At 24.7% G+C, this 19,043-nt stretch overlaps 2 protein-coding genes across 2 annotated transcripts; one reads left to right on the forward strand and one right to left on the reverse strand.

Moving 5' to 3' along the window:
* Positions 1-9,891: 9,891 nt before the first annotated feature.
* Positions 9,892-11,700, reverse strand: LOC129619294 (mitochondrial genome maintenance exonuclease 1-like). The gene is made up of 4 exons (XM_055534477.1): positions 11,094-11,700; positions 10,962-11,017; positions 10,624-10,837; positions 9,892-10,527 (listed from the first exon to the last, which is right to left on the reverse strand). The coding sequence occupies exons 1-4, from the start codon at positions 11,627-11,629 to the stop codon at positions 10,233-10,235; spliced, it is 1,101 nt and encodes a 366-aa protein (XP_055390452.1). The 5' UTR covers positions 11,630-11,700; the 3' UTR covers positions 9,892-10,232.
* A 1,509-nt stretch (positions 11,701-13,209) lies between these two features.
* On the forward strand, positions 13,210-16,294 carry LOC129619277 (condensin complex subunit 2). The gene is made up of 9 exons (XM_055534450.1): positions 13,210-13,362; positions 13,516-13,644; positions 13,705-13,909; positions 13,991-14,297; positions 14,354-14,539; positions 14,600-14,736; positions 14,803-15,371; positions 15,447-15,581; positions 15,699-16,294. The coding sequence occupies exons 1-9, from the start codon at positions 13,285-13,287 to the stop codon at positions 16,038-16,040; spliced, it is 2,088 nt and encodes a 695-aa protein (XP_055390425.1). The 5' UTR covers positions 13,210-13,284; the 3' UTR covers positions 16,041-16,294.
* The last annotated feature ends 2,749 nt before the right edge of the window (positions 16,295-19,043 follow it).

Here is a 19,043-nt window from a genome sequence, read left to right on the forward strand (position 1 = left end):
AAAAATATAAATTACGGTTAATTATAAATTACAATTGATAGAAAATGTAATCTGAGTAGTCGTGTTTAAATATTTTATCATTTGAAACTCAAATATTACAAAAATGGAGGAGCATCTTCATATTATTAAATATTAGAGTGATATGTTTGGTTAATAGGATAAAAGTAATCGCTGTAAAAATTTAGTAAACAAACCTGGTACTATAAATTAAGCTTAGGTATAAAATATACAATCATCTATGATAAATTTTTAGATATGAACAGGAAATTTTCCTTTTTTTGCCTTATTTCGCCTTCATTTCTTATTTTTGATGAATCAAAATCAAATTTATTTATTCGTGTGCTCTGATGTAAAGCGGAAAAAAAAACAGCAATTGCATTTTATATTTTAAGTAATAGCATATCAAAATGAAGTTAGAGTAAGATGAATAATCAAAGAAAAAAAAGCAACATACAGGTAATAAAGATGTACAAGAGTTCTAAACCTTGAGGCAACTTCAATCTAGAAAAACCTTCTAGACAGACAAGAAAAAAATTACAAAAATAAAATAGATTTGCTCTTTTTTTTTATTTTTATACATTAATTTATTATTGAACTTAAGGTTTTTTTCATTCACCTCCCATGATGATGTTAAAAAATGAAAAAACATGAATGTACTTGTGTATATTCAAATAGAAGAATATTGCAACGATGACGACAACTTATCCTTGAAGCAATTTAATTCGACTGATTAAATGGTTTTAATAATTTTATTTTATGTGCAATATGAGGTTGAGCGCCACAAAATATTAATGGAATTAATAAAGAATTGATTAGTTTTTTTTGTTTTTGATTTTTTAAAAATTAAAATAATGTATAATTTGTAATAAAATATAATTAAGATTATTAAGAGAGTTGTTAAACTATAATGGAGCTGAAGTACCTTTTGTCAGGATTCATTTAAACAAACCTATAATAAATAATTAAGAAACCAAAGATTTATGCTTAGAATTTTAGCACATTTAATTCGAACCCTTTACAAAACAAAACTTAATAAATAACACAAATTTAAAATAATTAATGTCAAATATTATTAGAAGCTGTCAAAAAATTAAGCAACAGTGACCTGTCAAAAAAATAAATAATTTTTGGTGAAAAAAAGCAAGGTTCACGAGACAAAGCTTTTTTGATTACATATTCTTCACATACAATACGTGAAGAACCAGCTGTCTTCCACTCGTATCGGAGTTAGACCGATTTGTCAAACATGCTTCGAATAATATTCGAACAGTCAACAATACACTAACACTACGTTTCTTCTTTGATTTCAGTGCTTTCTTTCACTATGTAAAAAAAATTTTTAAATTTTTAATATACTATTTCATATAATTAAGGTGATTGTATAAAAGAGTTTTTAAATTTTTATAGCCTTATACTCTACTTTAATTTACAACTTTCGAAAATATATTTTAAATAACAAAAGCAAAGTTCTCAAGGCAATAAATTTTATAAGTGGAAGAGAGAAAAAACAATTAAAATTTATAATATAACTGAAAAATGCATAAATTAATTTCACAAAAATATTTTTTTTTACCCTAAATAACAAAATTAATTAATCACCCACTAATTTAAATATATTATAAAAGATTAACTGTAGCAAAGAAATGTAACGGTATATATTTAATTAATGTATATGCAACACAATTTAAGTTCAGCTCTTATCTTCAAACTTCCAAATAAAAATAAACACATTCTCTTACACTTTATCAAAAATATTAATGTCGCCCGACTAATCTTTTATATTGTATAGATATTGTGTTAATTGTTTTCGTGGGGTATCGGATTTTTTACGAAGGCCTCACGAGAACTATATTTTTAGAATTCAATACTTTTCAATAACTTTTACAACTTCCACTTCCACCCTTACTCAATTCCCATTTCAGATAAAAGCATTTTTATAATTTTTTAAAAATTTAGAATTAGAAATAAACGAGGTTTTACGAGGAGCAAATGACTGCACGAAGTTAAACAAGTTGACTATCGATGCTAAATAAACCAATTACATGATTTTCAAAAACAAGCCAACTGATATTATATATCGCCATAAATTGCAAGGATACAAATTTACAAATTGTTAATAAATTAAAGTGGAGGGACCAGATAAAAACGCAACTAAAGAAAGGTTGGAAAATTACTGGAAAAATCAAATTAATAAATAAAAGAGTACCATTTCATAACAAACGCGGCCTATTTTTGAGCTTATTTTATTAAGACAATTGCGCACTCTATTCAAAATAATGCGGCAACGCTTGTCAAAAACATATAAACTCGTTACAAAGATTATAAAATAAAGCGTTTAAAAAATCTTCAACGGTTTAAGAAGGAGAGATCTGCTGGCATTGAGCAGACGGGATCTCATTATTGCGTGTGGTATTTTGACGGGACGTTATTCATAAATATGAATGGCAAGGAGGCTATGGGCTTTTCGGATATTTTCCGAACTTTGTGAACAAGTGATTGATGTAGTACTTTTCAAGAGTCTTGGTTGGATTTAGCTGAAAATAAGTGTATCATAGAGAGATGCCGATAGGCCTTCTATTGACAGAGCGCTGGATGGCAGCGTTGGGAGTGTCACCTCCCCTCTCTAACCAATTAAAGCGTGTGTGCCATTAATTTAATGAACTTTTGAAATATTAAATTTAAATTCATTTATGTGATTATAAATTTAGAGTTCGTGCAAAATTTTTGTAATTTATTTTCAATTTGAAAGACAAAATTAACGGTATTTTTATGATTTTTGCTAATTAGAAAACAAAATGAAATTAAATATCATCAATATGAAAATTATTACATTTTAATTGAAAAATCAAATTTATTTTATAAAATTCTCATCATTTCTTAATTATTTCCTTTTCCATTAACAACAAAAAAAAAAACATTTTTATTTTATAACCTAAAAAAAAACAAAAAAACTTAATATAAAATTTAGCTAATTTAAATAAAAAACATTTAAATATAAATATGATTAAAAGCGCCATTTTGAAAAATGTAAACTAAGAAACAAAACAAAAAAATTTTATGATGTAAAAAATCTCCACTTCTTAAATTATAAATGATACTTCAATTTCATCATTATTTTTTTATTTCTTCATTCGAAAGTGATCGTATAAATTTTCTCTTCGCTATAATTTCCACCAAAAATTAGTTCTGCACCATTAAATTTTCGAATGCTACAAATAAATAAAAAAAAATTTAAAGGGAAAATAATAAATAACAACGCAATTTTCGACCATCAACCACTGATATACAACCAAACAAACACAGCCGCATTTAGATTTTATGCCATTTAATAATCACAGTTGGTATAAAGTGTTTCAAATCACACGAAAAATAGCTATGGCAAAAATAAATACATTTTTCTGGTATCACCGGGTTATGCGCTGCGTTGTGAGCTGAGATTACGCAAAATGTCCGCACATTTTGAATTGTTTTTTTTTTTTTTCGCTCACAAGGTGGTGAAATTAAATTTTTTGTTTAATTTTTTTCTCTTTATTATTTTTATTTTGATAAATTTTTTATAATGGCTTTTGTATAACGCGCGCGCACACTTTAAAATTTATTTTTTAACACAGTTTTTAAAAATTTTGTATATTGCATTTTCACTATAAACGTTCAAGTACAGTTAAATTTACAAAATTATAGACATATATTCATTAATAACTTAAGGTATATGTAAAAAGATTGTACAGCAGTTATAATAAATTTTTCAGTAGAGCGATGTCAGGTGCTATTAAATTAAAAGTGTATATAAGATAAAGAAGAGAAAGATGGAAAATAAAGAGCCCTAATTTTACTCTTTTTTTATTATTTTTTTTTTGTTTTAACACTTTGCATCCTCAACTCATCCAAGTTTTTTTGAAATTAAAAAAAATGCCATATTTTTAATTTTCATATATGTACATATGTACATACATATGTATATATCGAACATTGTATACCTAAGTTATACATTTGTATGTACAAATGTAAGTATATATGAATTTATAGAATTCTCTTAATGAGCGTGATAAATATAATGATATAGCAGTGGCATGAAAATTATCATAAACTAGACAAGTATTCCTACAGTAATATGAGAGATATTAAAAGTACCGTAATATCTTTAATACATACGAATAATATACAAACATTCGAATTAATTTATAATTTTAAACAAAAAAAAAGTACATATACATAGTTAATATATGATATTTATAAGTTTTTGCCTAACATAAATATGTGGTTTAATAATAACATAAATATTTTTTTTAAGTTAAGATTAAAACAGTGCACAGGGTGAAATATAAGATTAAAGGATACAATTTAAAATTATTTTACATGAAATTTTAGCATTCATAATTTTATAGGGGACAACTTGTTTATAAAAAATTAGAAAATTGAGTATTAAAATGACGTAACCATATGCTGTCAGCGTCGCAGGCAAAGGTTAATTGAATTTTCATGTAAATAAATAATTATGTATAATCAGCAACAATATGGCCCCTAAAGTTATGCAATTTTTACTCCCTAAACTATATTATTCATTTGGGTTCCCAACTGGTACAATTATAAAAGAAAACGCCAAAAGATTGAATATAGCGACTTTTTTAAGCAATTGTTGTTTTTTGTAATTAGCTACATTACAATTTAATCCAATTTTATATGATCATATTAAAAGACACCCTGTTATATGTTATATTTTCATATTAACAAAGTTAACTATTACTAAAAAATAACATTTTTTTTTTATTTAAAAAATTCATTTTTAATTTGAAAAACTAAAAAAAAAAACAGAATACAAAACTAAAATAAAGAAGAAATAAATGCTCGTGTGAACCGGAAATTTAATAATATTGAAAAGAAAGTATGTGAATTGTGTGCAAAAATTATTTAATATATATAATTATGCATATATGTATATATGTCGATACATATGCATATAAATTCTTATTATACACATTATGTACCCAAATATGAATGGATGTGTGTATATATGGGGACAATTGTACCAGATATTAAATATGAAGATTTGTGTACTCCACATAACCTACAATATACATATTTATCGTTGTTACCTGCATTACGTGTACCATATAATATGTTGTCGAATTATTTGTAGTCCGTGAATTGTTTGTGACTTCTTAAGCTATATATCTTCTGAATCTATCAAAAAATTCGTCTTTTCAAATACATATAGAAAGTTTAATTTCGTCTGCCATAAAAAATTAGATCTTATATGACGATTTATTCTGATGACCATTTAATTCCATTGATGATTGTGTGCTGTCGCACTTACATTTTAGTGCTGTCAATGAAATTTGCACAATTACGGTAACGGTGACTATGTGTAAATCAAAATATATTGCAATTATACTATGTTTTTCGGTTCGGTCATTGAAATGGGAACTCTAATATTCGTTATGTGAATTATTAGATTCAAGTACTGCTATCGACCACTGCACTTTTTATTCACTTATGAACATATAGATTATTTTAATTTGCAAATTGTACAAATTTAATATACATCGCTACACAGATATAGTAAAAACAAAATTTATTAAATTATTATAAAAATAAACACAAATCTTATTTTCTTCCGACTTTAGAAATAATAAAAATGGTGCATTTATAATACCATTTTTATACTTAAAATTTGTAAACACACACGCTAAAGATTCAATTTTTTTTTATTTTTCTTTCTTTTGCATTCCCTTTGTTTTTTTGTTTCGATTCAATTTATAAAAATAAGAAAACAAAATCAACTGTTCAAGAGATTTAAAATGCAATTTTGGTGAATGCACCATTTTTTTTTCTTTATTTAATTATGAATTTTGAAATTTATGTTTACAAACTTTTGTATTTTAAAAAGGAAAATAAGAATGAAGAACAATTAATTTGGACGTGCCATAAACAAAACTACTTTTGAATTGTATAATCTAGTTAAAATGAATAATTAAATTATAATTTTTTTTTATTAATACAAAAGTATTATATTTTTTTTTTTATTCCCACTTTTTCTGATATTTTTGTTAAATGCAAATAGATACCTGTGCAGTTTGTTCTTTATATTAAATTTCACTTGTTATTCTATGTCTATGATTGCGTTTTCTTTGTATATTATGAGAGCATTCATGAAGTCATACTCATATATGTAGGTGTTTACACACGAATTTGTTAAATAAATGAATATTTGTTGTATATAATCTATATATTTCAAAAAATTTAAATCGAAATCATGTTTTTAATTAATTAATACAAATGATAACAGTATGTAGCTGACCATTTTCAAAAATTTTAAAATATGTCATTTTAATTTGCCATTAATGCAGTTTTTTATTTAAAATATTCGGTCTTTTTGAATTCCCGGATTCATATCGATTTATATTATGTAGTGTGTAAAAAAAAGATGATGACTGGTAATAATCCGTTTATTAAAAAGAATTTTTGAAAATTAAAAAGTCACTTTACTTGACAAATGGTGCGGGTGTCATGAAAATTATGAAATTAACACACACTTGGCCAAAATTATTTATGACCAAATTGTAGAGAATGAGTCGCAAATCAATTAAAAGCCTTGTTTTGACATTATTAACGTTTTATAAAAGAAATTTAGTTTTTTAACCAAAATTTTGTGTTAAGCTGCTGTTACTCGAAAACGGTAAGTCTTACATAAGCCAGTTGTATACCGTTGCATAGATCTATTAATTGCAAAAAAATGTTGTGAACAATACAACGTTTTACATATTTGGAAAACGGGATTTTTCAGTCTGATTGATCCTTCCCTCCACAAAGCTACCCTCAGACGACGATTTACTCCACCCCATACGATTTTTCCCTACAAAAACTCAAAGGAATTACATGCCGAGAGCTTTAACACCAGAAGCGGACTGCAATGTATACCTAATTACCATGTTGAGTGAGAATAAAAGCCTGCGTATGCAAAATTTTTGGTTTATCAAAACATTTTTTTATACATTTTAGGTCCATCAAGATGCAATTCATTTAACTTTTATGTCAAAACCAGAATATTTATTGAGTGTGTACTTATAAATTGTTCATATATGTACTTTTGTTAAGAAACTAAAAATCAAATCACCATTGAACAAACTAAAAAATCCAAAAAAAAAAAAACGAAAATGAAAATGCTATAATGACGAGCCTACAAAACTTTATTTTACACGCGCGCTTACATATTAATTTTATTTTTAGTGCCTGTGTATATACAAACTTACATACTTTAACTTATGAGTCTTTATACATGCAGTTAAGAAGAGTGCAATCTTATCTGATTAGCAAAGATCTGGTCCGGGGGAATTGAAGAAATTATAAAAAACATAAAGGTAAAAATGAGAAGAAAATGCAAAAAAGCGTTTTTTTTTTTATCGCAGGTAATTATACTTTTGCAGTTAATCCACCCACGCTAATTAATTTGTTTATAATTCGATAATATTGCAACAAGCAGAAAATTATTCAAAAAGAAATAAGAAAAAACTTCCAATACAACGATGAAGAAGATGAAGATGACGACGATGACGGCAAGGATGGTAGATTATGGCAATGGCAGGCTGGCAGGCAAATAAAAGCGTAAAATAAAAAAATAGCGAACGGATATACATATGTATATACACATGAATGTACACATGGTTCACGTTCATATACACCGCTTTATTTATATTAGCAATTATTATCGAATTGAGGATCAAATCTAACCTTTATGATGTACGCCTCTAGAGAAAATTATATTTTTTTTTTTTGTTATTTATTATTGTAAGAACTAAAATGTTGAATCCGCTAATCTTGGAATGGAATCAAAGAAAATTTTAACTTGCTTAAAAAAATTTTATTTTGGATTTAAAGTGGTTTGTATCATATTAAAGGATTTTTGCTAAGTAAAGGATTTATTTAATATAAATTTTCTTTTCATAAATAATATAGAAATTTACTCTGAACAATTATAATACAAACATAATTTTAGCTATAATTTTGATTCAAAGAAGAAGACGTGTTCGTATCGATAATATGGAATTCATCTTCTCATTTCATCCCAATAGTTCAAAGTCATCTGTAAAGTAAGCCAACTAATCAATCTTCCCATAGTTTTTTTTTCGAAAATTGTAAGCAAATTAGATTTAAAGTAAATTTTTTACAATTCCTTTACATTTTTTAAAATTAGGCTAAGTTGAAATTTTTAATGTTGTTGTATTTTATTTGTGCGTTACGCTTATTTTGCAATTGGAATACAAAATTGCATAATTTTCCCAAAATAAATTACATATGCATAAAAATTATTATTTCTTAATTCACGCATAATAAAATTTTATATTAATAATGGGTATTCCTATAAATTATTTAAAGGATTGTTAAACAAAGACCTTCACTATTGTTACCAACTCAAATTGAATATATTAGAAATAAGTACTTACATTTTGCAATTAAAGTTTCTAAAACGTTTCTTAAATGTTTTGTCTTTGAAAATGAAATAAGCATTAAATGTTTAATTTTCTATAATTTGCTTTAAATATCTTATAAATTTGTTTCATTTATAAAAACAAAAGCCTATTGTAATAAACTGAAAAAAAAAAGGTTCAATTTATGAAACTTTTAAAAATATTTGAAAACTTAAAGGTCTTTTGTCATTTTTACAACAAAAATTACCAAATTTTTTTTTACCAATTTTCACCTTTACGGCTTTACCTCTATAATCAGTTCAATATTTTTGTTTTATGTACATAATGTAAGTGTGCCAAATTACACAAAATCAAATAAGCGAAAATCAAAATTAAAATCCTTTTAAATTTTAACAAGTTACATGTGTAAAATTGTGAAACTATGACACCGAAACATGAATCTTTTCAACTATATAGTTGATGTGTGATCGAATCTCTATACAAAAAAAAAAGAACCAAAAAACAAAATAAAGTACCACCCATATTTACACATTGTCTTATTATTTCATTTCTTTATACATATATACTTATTTATAATTTTCATGCATCCAATTGAATGCGTTTCATGTTAACATTAACAATACAGCGTGTTGAATACAAAGATTTCATTGATGAATAACAAGATATTTATATTTTGAAAGACACAGATTTTTTGAGATATTTAAAACTTCTTTATCTTAAGCAGTATTTGCAAACACAGCCAGTACGTTAAGCACTTCCGAATCATATTGAGAGTTTCCATTAAACATCTACCATGTGTACATTAATAAGTTTATACAATCATAAACTTAAGACGTAAAAAAATGATTAACAATAAACATTATAAACCAACTATTTGAAATTCCCCAACAATTCTTTAAAAATTATTAAGCTTTCTAAATTAAATTAAAATTGTAGTTTCAATTTTAATCGTTTCTCTAATTTTAAATTTTTTCAAACTGATGAGAAGCTAAAGCTACTTATAATCAAACCAGAAGCCTAATCATCTTGTCGGAATCAATGTACATTAAATATCTCTATATTTTCCTGACATACCCCGTATCACTTTATTAAATTTAATAAGATGAACGTTTTTTTTTCGTGTCAATATTCGCGAATTGAATCATGAATTCTTTAACTACATACATGATATTGTTGCTATTTCAATTGTATCATTGATAATTTTATACTTTCTTGATTTTAAAAGTAAAAATACAAAACAATTGATATTTTAAAAAATGAAAAAATAAAATCGAAAATATTTTTGGAATTTTTAATTTTTATTATAACTATAATTTATAATTTTAAATTGTTTAATCGGTTAATGGCATGTTAATCAAAATAAATGCTTACAAAATGTTAAAATAGATAAAGTAAAAAAGTGTTGAAATTGGAAATTAAGAAAACTTTTTGTATTTTTTAAATTATTAATAGTGGTAAATAAAAATTAAAGGTTCGAAATGCGTGTTCATAATGCGTTAAATTGAGTAAAGTTTTTTTTTCAATTACAACAGAGGTTCCTAAATCAGTAAATAAATAATATTAAATAAAATTTATTAACATTCTTAGAAACGAAAATGCGTTCTGTCTACATATAGGTGTTTAAACCTAATTTCAATTACATGATTTAAAAATTCCGAAATTTTATAAAAATAACTAAGTTTTTTTTCCAAATATTTTAATTACAAAATTAATTAAAAAATTAATTAAAGGCACTCCTATCTTGTCTACCTATTTTTAATATACATATGTACATAAGTATGTATAGTTTAAATAACATAGATTAAATTAAATCGGATCCGGTAAAGTTCCATCACGAGTTCTAATCCAGAACTCTTGTAATCTTTTTAACCATAATTGCCAATATTTTTGCATATCAATCTCATTAAATTGAAACAAATTTCCAGGTTTTCCATTTGTATAAGCAACAACTACATAACCTGTTCCAATTGATAATTTATATTTTGGATCTGAATTAAGAGCACCTAGATAAGCTGCTAATTGTATTGGAGCATCATAAGTTTTTTCTGGAGTTGGTTTCAGTTTATCTGATTTCTTCCATTCTATAACACTTAAGTTAGTTCTATAAATAAATGTGGTAAACAAAATTATTTTTATCAATAATTTTCAATTTAATTTTATTTATTCAAAAATAGTAGGTGAGTACCTAACTACTAACCCTATATGTAAAACACAATCAACTACACCTTTGTATTTTAAAAATGGATGCTCAACACGCGCTTCAATCAAATGCGCTTTTGGATTCAACTCTTTTAATATTGGTGAAATACTTTTCCATGTAGTAAATACTTCTGTTTCTGATGAAGGTTCAATATTAGATTTTAGATATGTTTCGAGTGATTGATGAAGCTCTTTTCCTTTTCGGAAATGTTCTAAGGTAAAGTAAAAAATATCTGTTTTATCTTACTAATTATTCTAAAAGTATCAGAATTTAATTTTGGAATTTTCTTGCAAATTTAAATAACTAGGAAAACCTTGCGTAGTAAATATACAAACCTTGTTGTAACTTAAAAAATCCTTCTTCTCCGAGCTCTTTAATTTTGGAAAGTTTCCTGTAATTATATTTAAATATCTGAATTAGTTTTTTTTAATTTAGGAAGGTAGGTAAGTATACATGACTGATATTACCATTCTATTAAAGCGTTACGAGCATTTTCTGACATTGTTAAACTTAATATTTTGGTAACTGATGGGAAATCAGTTTCATATTTTTCCTCAAATTCTATTAAATTCTTTTTGTCGTCCCTAAGTATTAATGGAAAATTAAACATTTGTTTAATTGCTTTTGAAGAAAATGGTATTTCTTGAGTTTCATTTGTTTTATTTAAATTATTGTTTAATTCAATATTAACTGGATTAGTTTCTAATTTTTCTAAATTCTTGTCAGTCTTTTCTTCTGTTACAGATTGATGTTTAATTAACCAGTAAAATTCAGAAGAATTATCTTGTGACACCTCCTCTGTTGCTTTCTTCAATACTATCTTTTCTTTTCCTTTTATTTTCTTCTTAATTACCGGGCCAAATAATAATTTATTTTCCTTGTTCAATTGCTTAATAGCATCAGCCTTTCTTAATTTTTCTGTATCATAAACTTTATTTGATTTTGCAATTTTAGGAACTGTTTTTATTTTAGAAGCATAATTGAGAATTGTTAATAATTTCATGTTTTTTTTGTAAAAAAAAATTGTAAAGCTACAAAATATGAAATACGTTTCGCAAAATAAATAAATATAAAGGCCGCAAAAAAATAACACAAAAATTGTAAACAAAACTACATTATCCTAGGTCATGTGTTTTTTTCCTTAACGACAAGACAATTCACAATAGTGTTGATTGGAAGAAAATTTCACATCCATTAAATTTTTGACAAGTAAATTCTGTCAAAAATTTAATGGATGTAATTATACATAAAATTCAATAAATTTATATGTAATTACTTAGCTCATCCTAATTTGCAAAATAGGTAATTTATATACAAAATATGTTAAAAATGTACCAGTGCAAATTTTTATTTGGAAAAAATTATTGCGTATAGTATTGTAAAGAACTATATAGAATTTAAAAAACTATACCATCACAAAAAAAATGTTATGTTATTCTGACTAGCTATAAAAGTTAAAACATTTTTAGCCTTTGTAGCCTGTTTTGTTAGTTACATTGATTTATACTTTTCATTAGTTACATTGATTTCTAAGAGAATTTCAGAAAGTGATTAAGTTCATGTTGGTAGATCTTAAAACTTAATTCTACATTTTGTCAGTGCTATTCTAAAGCACAAAATTGAAAATCATTGATTACATTGACTTTCAATTGAATTTTTAGGTTTTGTCAGTTTCTGATTATTAGCAGCATAAATTTTTATGCTGATCTTTTAAGGTTCTTTACACAAAAACGATGTACTTTTTGCAGTGCTGTCACAAAACGGCATTACATTTTCAAATCTAAGTAAGATTTTCAATATTAACTCCATTAGTTTTGATTTAAACTTTTAGTTCTTTTATTTACAATTGCACGTCAAACAATTTTTTTTCATATGACATTCACAGCTCATATTTACACTACAGCAGTATAACTTCAATCAAATTTAAATTGATAAAAAAAAACACTGGTTATAGCTGTAGCTAATTTAACTTTCTTGTCGTTTACATCACAGCTATTTAAAGAATTGCTTACTTGTTTTTTTTTCTTGCATATCATGTGTGGGTTTATTGTTAGGCAAGATTTACACATCATGAAATGCTTGATGATTTTTCGAATCAAACGAAATTGGACAACAAAAATAGAGTTTTGTGTATTTCAGTTGTCTGGACAGGAATGAAGAATAAAGTAGAAGGTTTGAAAGTTTCTCGCTATATGCATTGTGATCATTTACTTTTTCTGATCAGCAAAGTTTAGTACTTTTTGTAAAATTCACATTTTACAGTTGAAATTTTTTAAAAATATATATGCATATATAAAAAATATGTGTTTATTTTTTAGAATAAATATCTGCAATCATTAATAAAAAGCTAGAATTCAGCCAATGTTCGATGTGATAGCAAATTATGACAGATATAATTGTCGAATTATGCTCAATGTGTAAATTGTACCTTAAAAAGTAATTCACAATATTCTACCCCACGATTGTCAAAAATGTCATTTAAATTTTTGAAATATTTGCAATTTGGTTTATAGGGTACGCTTTGACGTAAAAACCGTTTGAAATTTTGAGTAGCGTCATTTATTTTTTTTTGTTTCCTCTAAACACAAAACAAAAACTATTATTTTTAATTTTTTGCATTTTTAATTAAAATCTATCAAAATTACTGTGGAAAATATAATGACTCCAACTCATACAGATACTCCTTTAAGGAGATCTAATATGAGTGTATTTAAAACGCCTGCCCAAACTCCAATCGTAAGTATCGAAGTTTATAATTTTCAAACAATCGAACGTAAATGTACATTTGATTGACTCGCGTATGATATAATTTGATAATGCAATTTAATTTGGAGATAATTTATTGTAATATTAAAAATGAAGTGTTAATATATTAATTTGTGTGCACAGAATGATGACGAAGAGGAGAGAAGGCAGGCTAGGAGACGAACTATTCTGGACGATTCTGCTAGTACAGCGAGTTCCACTATAGAAAATAATCAGACTCTGAAAGATTGTTTAAAAATATTTACTGACAATGTAAGCAAATTTAAAATTGATTTAATTATTATATTTAAAACTATTAAAACCTTGTTTTAGAAATTAAGCAAAGAGAATGCTTGGTCGGTTTCTCTTATCGATACACTGTCCAATTTACTGGATAAACATCACAAATCATTAAATAATTTTAAAGTAGCCGGTTCATCACTGGAGGCTTCAAGTAAAGTTTATGGTCTTCGTGTTGATTCTGTTCATACGGATGTTGTTCGTATGTCTGCTGGTCTTTATAAAGATAAACAAAAAGGTAAACATTTTGTCAATTTTTGTTTTGATAACAAGATGAAAAGGTTTCTATTGAAATAACTTACTTAATATTTGATTTTAGAATCTGCAAATGAAGCTGTTGATGATGAAAATAATGATAAAGGAGATCAAAATGGTCCAATCCCAGAAAACGGAGAAAATGCTCCAGGTGAAGGAGAAGAGATTTCACAACCAAAACGCAAAAAACGAAAACGCAAACAAGTATCGACAGTTACCAGAAATGAAGATACAATAAATGGACATTTAGATACACATCCTTGCACAGATCCAATTTTTGCGAAATTGAATTCAATTATAGGCAGTATAAACAGTTCCAATAGATTGTTGCAAAATATTTTGCCTACTGTAAATTCCGAATTAAAGTTAAAGTAAGAAAATTGTAAATTGCAATTAAAAAAATTTGACTCATTATCTTAAATTCCAGGATGTCTTATTTATTTTGGGATCCAAGTGAAAGTAAAAACTTAAAGTACGAAGAAAATTTTAATTATGAAGAAGAAAAAATGGCTGAATTCAAACCACTAGAGGATATTAAATTAGCAAATTGCTTTTTAAGGCCGGACCAAAGTGGTTACGTAATAACCGACACCCCCGCAGATCCAGATGACGAGTAAGTTAACCTTAATTTAATTGAATTGAATTAAAAATTAAAAAATGTCACATATTTTAGTGATCCACCATTACGATATGATTCAAGTGATTCTGAAAAAGAAATGAACTCCAATTCAATGGCTTTAGCTTTTGATATTAATGCTGACGTAGAACCCGAACCTTTAGATACACATACTTTTGTAGATATTGATATTGGTAATAGATTTTTTGTTAATTTTTTAATTATATAAAATTAAACGTACATTTTTTTTTTAATATTAGACCAATTTAATGAATTGACACAAGAAGAACAAATCGCTATAAATAAATGTAAAGGATTACGTCGAGTTCCTGTTGTTATAGAAGATATGCGTCCAGTTGATTCAACCTCTAATCTAGAATACTCGTATCGACCATTAGATAAAATCAGTCAGTTTTGGGCCGGACCCTCACATTGGAAATTTAAAAAATCAAGAAAAACAAGTTTTAGTATGGTTCAACGATTAACACAATCTACCGAAGTTGGTTCAAAACAAAAACAAAGACCACGTAGAGTAAATAGATTACAACCTAAACAAGTACAATTTGGTGAAACACATGATGATCTATTTCAAAAATTAGATTCGAAAAAATCAAAATTAAAAAAGGCTAATGTACAAAAAAAATGGGATGCAAAAAAATTAAAATTACCAACAGATTTGCAAATCGATGAAGAATGCTTTGATGTTTATGAATATGGGCCAGCAATTCAAGTTTCAGAAATTGATAATGCAATATCACCTGATTTACCATTAGAATCATATGATTATAATAATGCAACAGATCAACAATATTGCAGTAATATACAGAATGTGAGTTATTGGAAAACACTTATAATATTAAAACAAAAAATTAAAATTAAAATATTAACAATTTAAAATTTTTAGGATGATGATTTTGTAGATGATCGAAACGATGATAATTTACATAATAATTCAAATCATGATTTACCTGAACAAGCAAATGCTTCAAATACAACAGTAATGGAAATTTCAACTGATTATGAGGGAGCACCTGATAAAGTAATTTCCCTTTTTTTTTTTTTAAATTTCAAATTCATACTAAATTTATATTTACAAATTGAATTGAAATTTTCAAATAATTTTCCTTTATAATTTATTTTATAATTTTTTTTTTAGGTAATAAGAGTTGTTGTGCCTTTTGCCAAACGTGCTAAAGTTATTGATATGAAACAATTAAAATATTGTTGTATGAGTTTAATAAAGAAAGATTTCGGTGATACGGAAAAAGAAAATCTTCCAAATCCACCAAGCTATCCAAATGAAAAATATAATCCAGGTGTATCGACATTCAAAAATTTATATACAAAGTTACCTAAAATTTTAACACCAAATATGGCTGACGCATTATCAACAACAGTAGCATTTTATTCAATTTTACATTTAGCAAACGATAATAATTTAAGATTAGTTCAACAAAATGATTTAAATGATTTTCAGATACGTCAATTAAATGTTTAACTTTAATATTAATATTTAAAGAGAAAGAAAAAAAAAAAAGAAAATTTTATAGAAAATAACAAAAATTAAATATTTTTTTTTTTAACATTAAAGACTTTAATTTCCAAAAGGCAAGAATCGAAAGAAATCAAGCGAAATATAATTCAGAACAAATAATAAGTTTTTGAATTGCATTTAACTTGAAATATTGCACCAATTTGGAACTTAAGGTATTATAATTTTATTTTGAAATATTATATCTTAATATAGGGGATTTTTTTTTTTTGTAGAAAAATAATTACATATTCATTTAATTTTCATTTACATTTAATTACGATAACATTTTGTTTTTTAAGTCTTTCAAAAGAAAAAAACGACGTTTTTAAATTAGTATGATTATTTCTGTATTTTTTATATGTTATATGTATAACATTTTTTTTTTTTTTAAAATAATAATAACATCGCAACTTTTTGTGTTTAAAAAATAATATGGATTTTAATAAAAAATAATCCTAAATTTTAAGCTTTATTTCTGTATATATACATACATTCGTTCTAGATACATATCTATGCTTGTAATTTATATACATTGCGTATATTTAAGGGATATATGTTTATATGTATATATAATAATATATAGAATTTCTTATATCATTTATAAAATACAGTGATTTTAAAAAAAAGAAATTGTCTATTGTTTGGTATTTGTACAACCCAAATTTTTCGTATTTTTTTTTTTTTTTGTACTAATTACAAAAATAGATAAAGTAAATTCATTACACAATCTATATAAATAATCTGTTTGATTCATCACACTTCAGATGATGTGATATCATTTAAAAATGTAGAATTTCAAATATCAAAATAGATTTTATTCTCAAAATGATAAAATTTTCAATAATATCCTATTATCGCCAGTGACACGTCAAAGAGAATATATTTTACTGGTGAATTATGTAGAAATATACATGTATAAACCAAAAAAGCAATATTTTCATATTTTAATTTAATTAAATATTTAAATTCATTTATTTCAAAATTCGCATTTATCCCAGTTTTAATGAAAGTATTAAGTAATAAAACAGCAATGAATTAAAAATTATTTTGAAAATTAAGAATTTTTTTTTTATCCTAAATTGAAAAATAAAATTTCTTAATTACTTTAATTTTTTCAAAGCATTTATAAGTAGATAAATTAATAAATTACAATCATATCATGGGAATATTTGAATTTGTATTTAACATTATAAACACATAATAATTATTATAAAAAAATTCTAAATAAAAAAATAATAGTTAAAATTAACATATAAGTTAACAACAATTATTTAAGTATTTAAAATTAAATTTAATTAATTTTTTTTTTAAGAAAGATTGTAACCATTATTTACATTCTTATACATACATATACATAGTTTAAATTATAAATGTTTGTAGCAGAATATCTAATGATGTCTCAATGGTAAAAAATTGGTTTATAAGAAAAGAATCAAATTAAAATAATGTAATCATTTTATTTTGTATACTAACAGGAAAAATTAAAAAATGTGGTTTTTTTATAAAATGAAATACGTTTCATAATTAAAAGCAAAAATATACATGTATTTATTTTTTATTTTTTTTCTGATCATTGACTAGATTTGTGGGGTGGGCATAGTTGAAAGGGAACACTCAAAAATATTTGAAATTTTTTTTTAATTTAAATTATTGGAAGCTCGTTTCAGAGTATTTGCATGATAAGTGTTTAAATTAAAATTTTTCCTAGTTATTATTTAAAATAATGAAAATTCTAAAATTGTTTTCAAATATTTCAATAAATCATTTGAATTTTATATTTCGATCATTCGGTGCCTTTTCAAAATAAGAGAAGTAATAATAAATCTAATTTTGCAGTTTAATATTTTCTGATTAATTTTGTTGAAATATTTTCCTCTAATTCTGTTAATTTAGCCCATAATTTTATTTTTGCCAAATAGTTTTTTCTATTATTTTTGCATTAATTTCACATCTTTTTAGTCGAAATTAGAAAATACAACGCTATTTTAAAATTATATCTCGAATTTTATAGCATTTTGAGCGCTTTTTTTTTATGATCTTCGCTTCAGTATATTTATTTTCTTTTCATATTTTTTAATAGTTAAATAAAATATATTATGTGTTGAAAAACGTATTATAAAATAATTTCTTACAAAATTTATTTGAATTCATTTACATTTAATAATTTACATTTGAGTTCTTTAAAAATATTAAGAAATTTAATTTATAGAAAGAACTGAAATTTCAAAAATTATTCCAATTCAATTTTATTTAGAGAAAAATTTAGTTTCATTTATGAAAACAAAAAAAAAAATCAATTTCAACACAATATTTAATGAAAAGCAAAATGTACATTAAATAAAATTTTTAAAGCATTTTTTAAAATCGCAAAAAAAAAACACAAATAAAAAAATTATATGAAATTGTTAAATTTATTAAAAAATTTTAAATGGATAGAATTTATTGTAGTGAAAGTGATTATAAATGAAAAAAACAAATGTAAAACTTTATAAGACAAATTTAATAAATGAACGGGAAGTATGTATGGAATTTCTAATTTAAAATGTCTTTAATTTTTTATTATAATTTGAATGAAGATGGTAAAAATGGCAATATTTAATTGTTGTAAATTTTATAAATGCCCCAATGCATTTAAAATAATTAATAATTTCAGGTATTACAAGATTTCGGTTGAGTTCATGTTTTGCAATTTCAAAAAATCAGTATGATTTGAACAGATCAGTTCATCCGCCCTACTGCAACTGCATTTTACAATGTATACTATTGTGATATCTAAAAATATTAAAAATTTATTTTGAATTTCGTTGCCGTTTTCTATTTCTTTCATTATATTATGATTCTTAAAGAAATAAGTGTGTATTTAAAAAAAATTAAGAAATATTTAAAGAATATATAATACTCGTATGTACATACTTACGAGTACTAATTAAATACTTATAAAAATATTTCAATTTTGTCTGAAAAAAA

The sequence above is a fragment of the Condylostylus longicornis genome, unplaced genomic scaffold (genome assembly GCF_029603195.1).
Source record: "Condylostylus longicornis isolate FDR11 unplaced genomic scaffold, ASM2960319v2 ptg000011l, whole genome shotgun sequence".
Lineage (NCBI taxonomy): Eukaryota > Metazoa > Arthropoda > Insecta > Diptera > Dolichopodidae > Condylostylus > Condylostylus longicornis.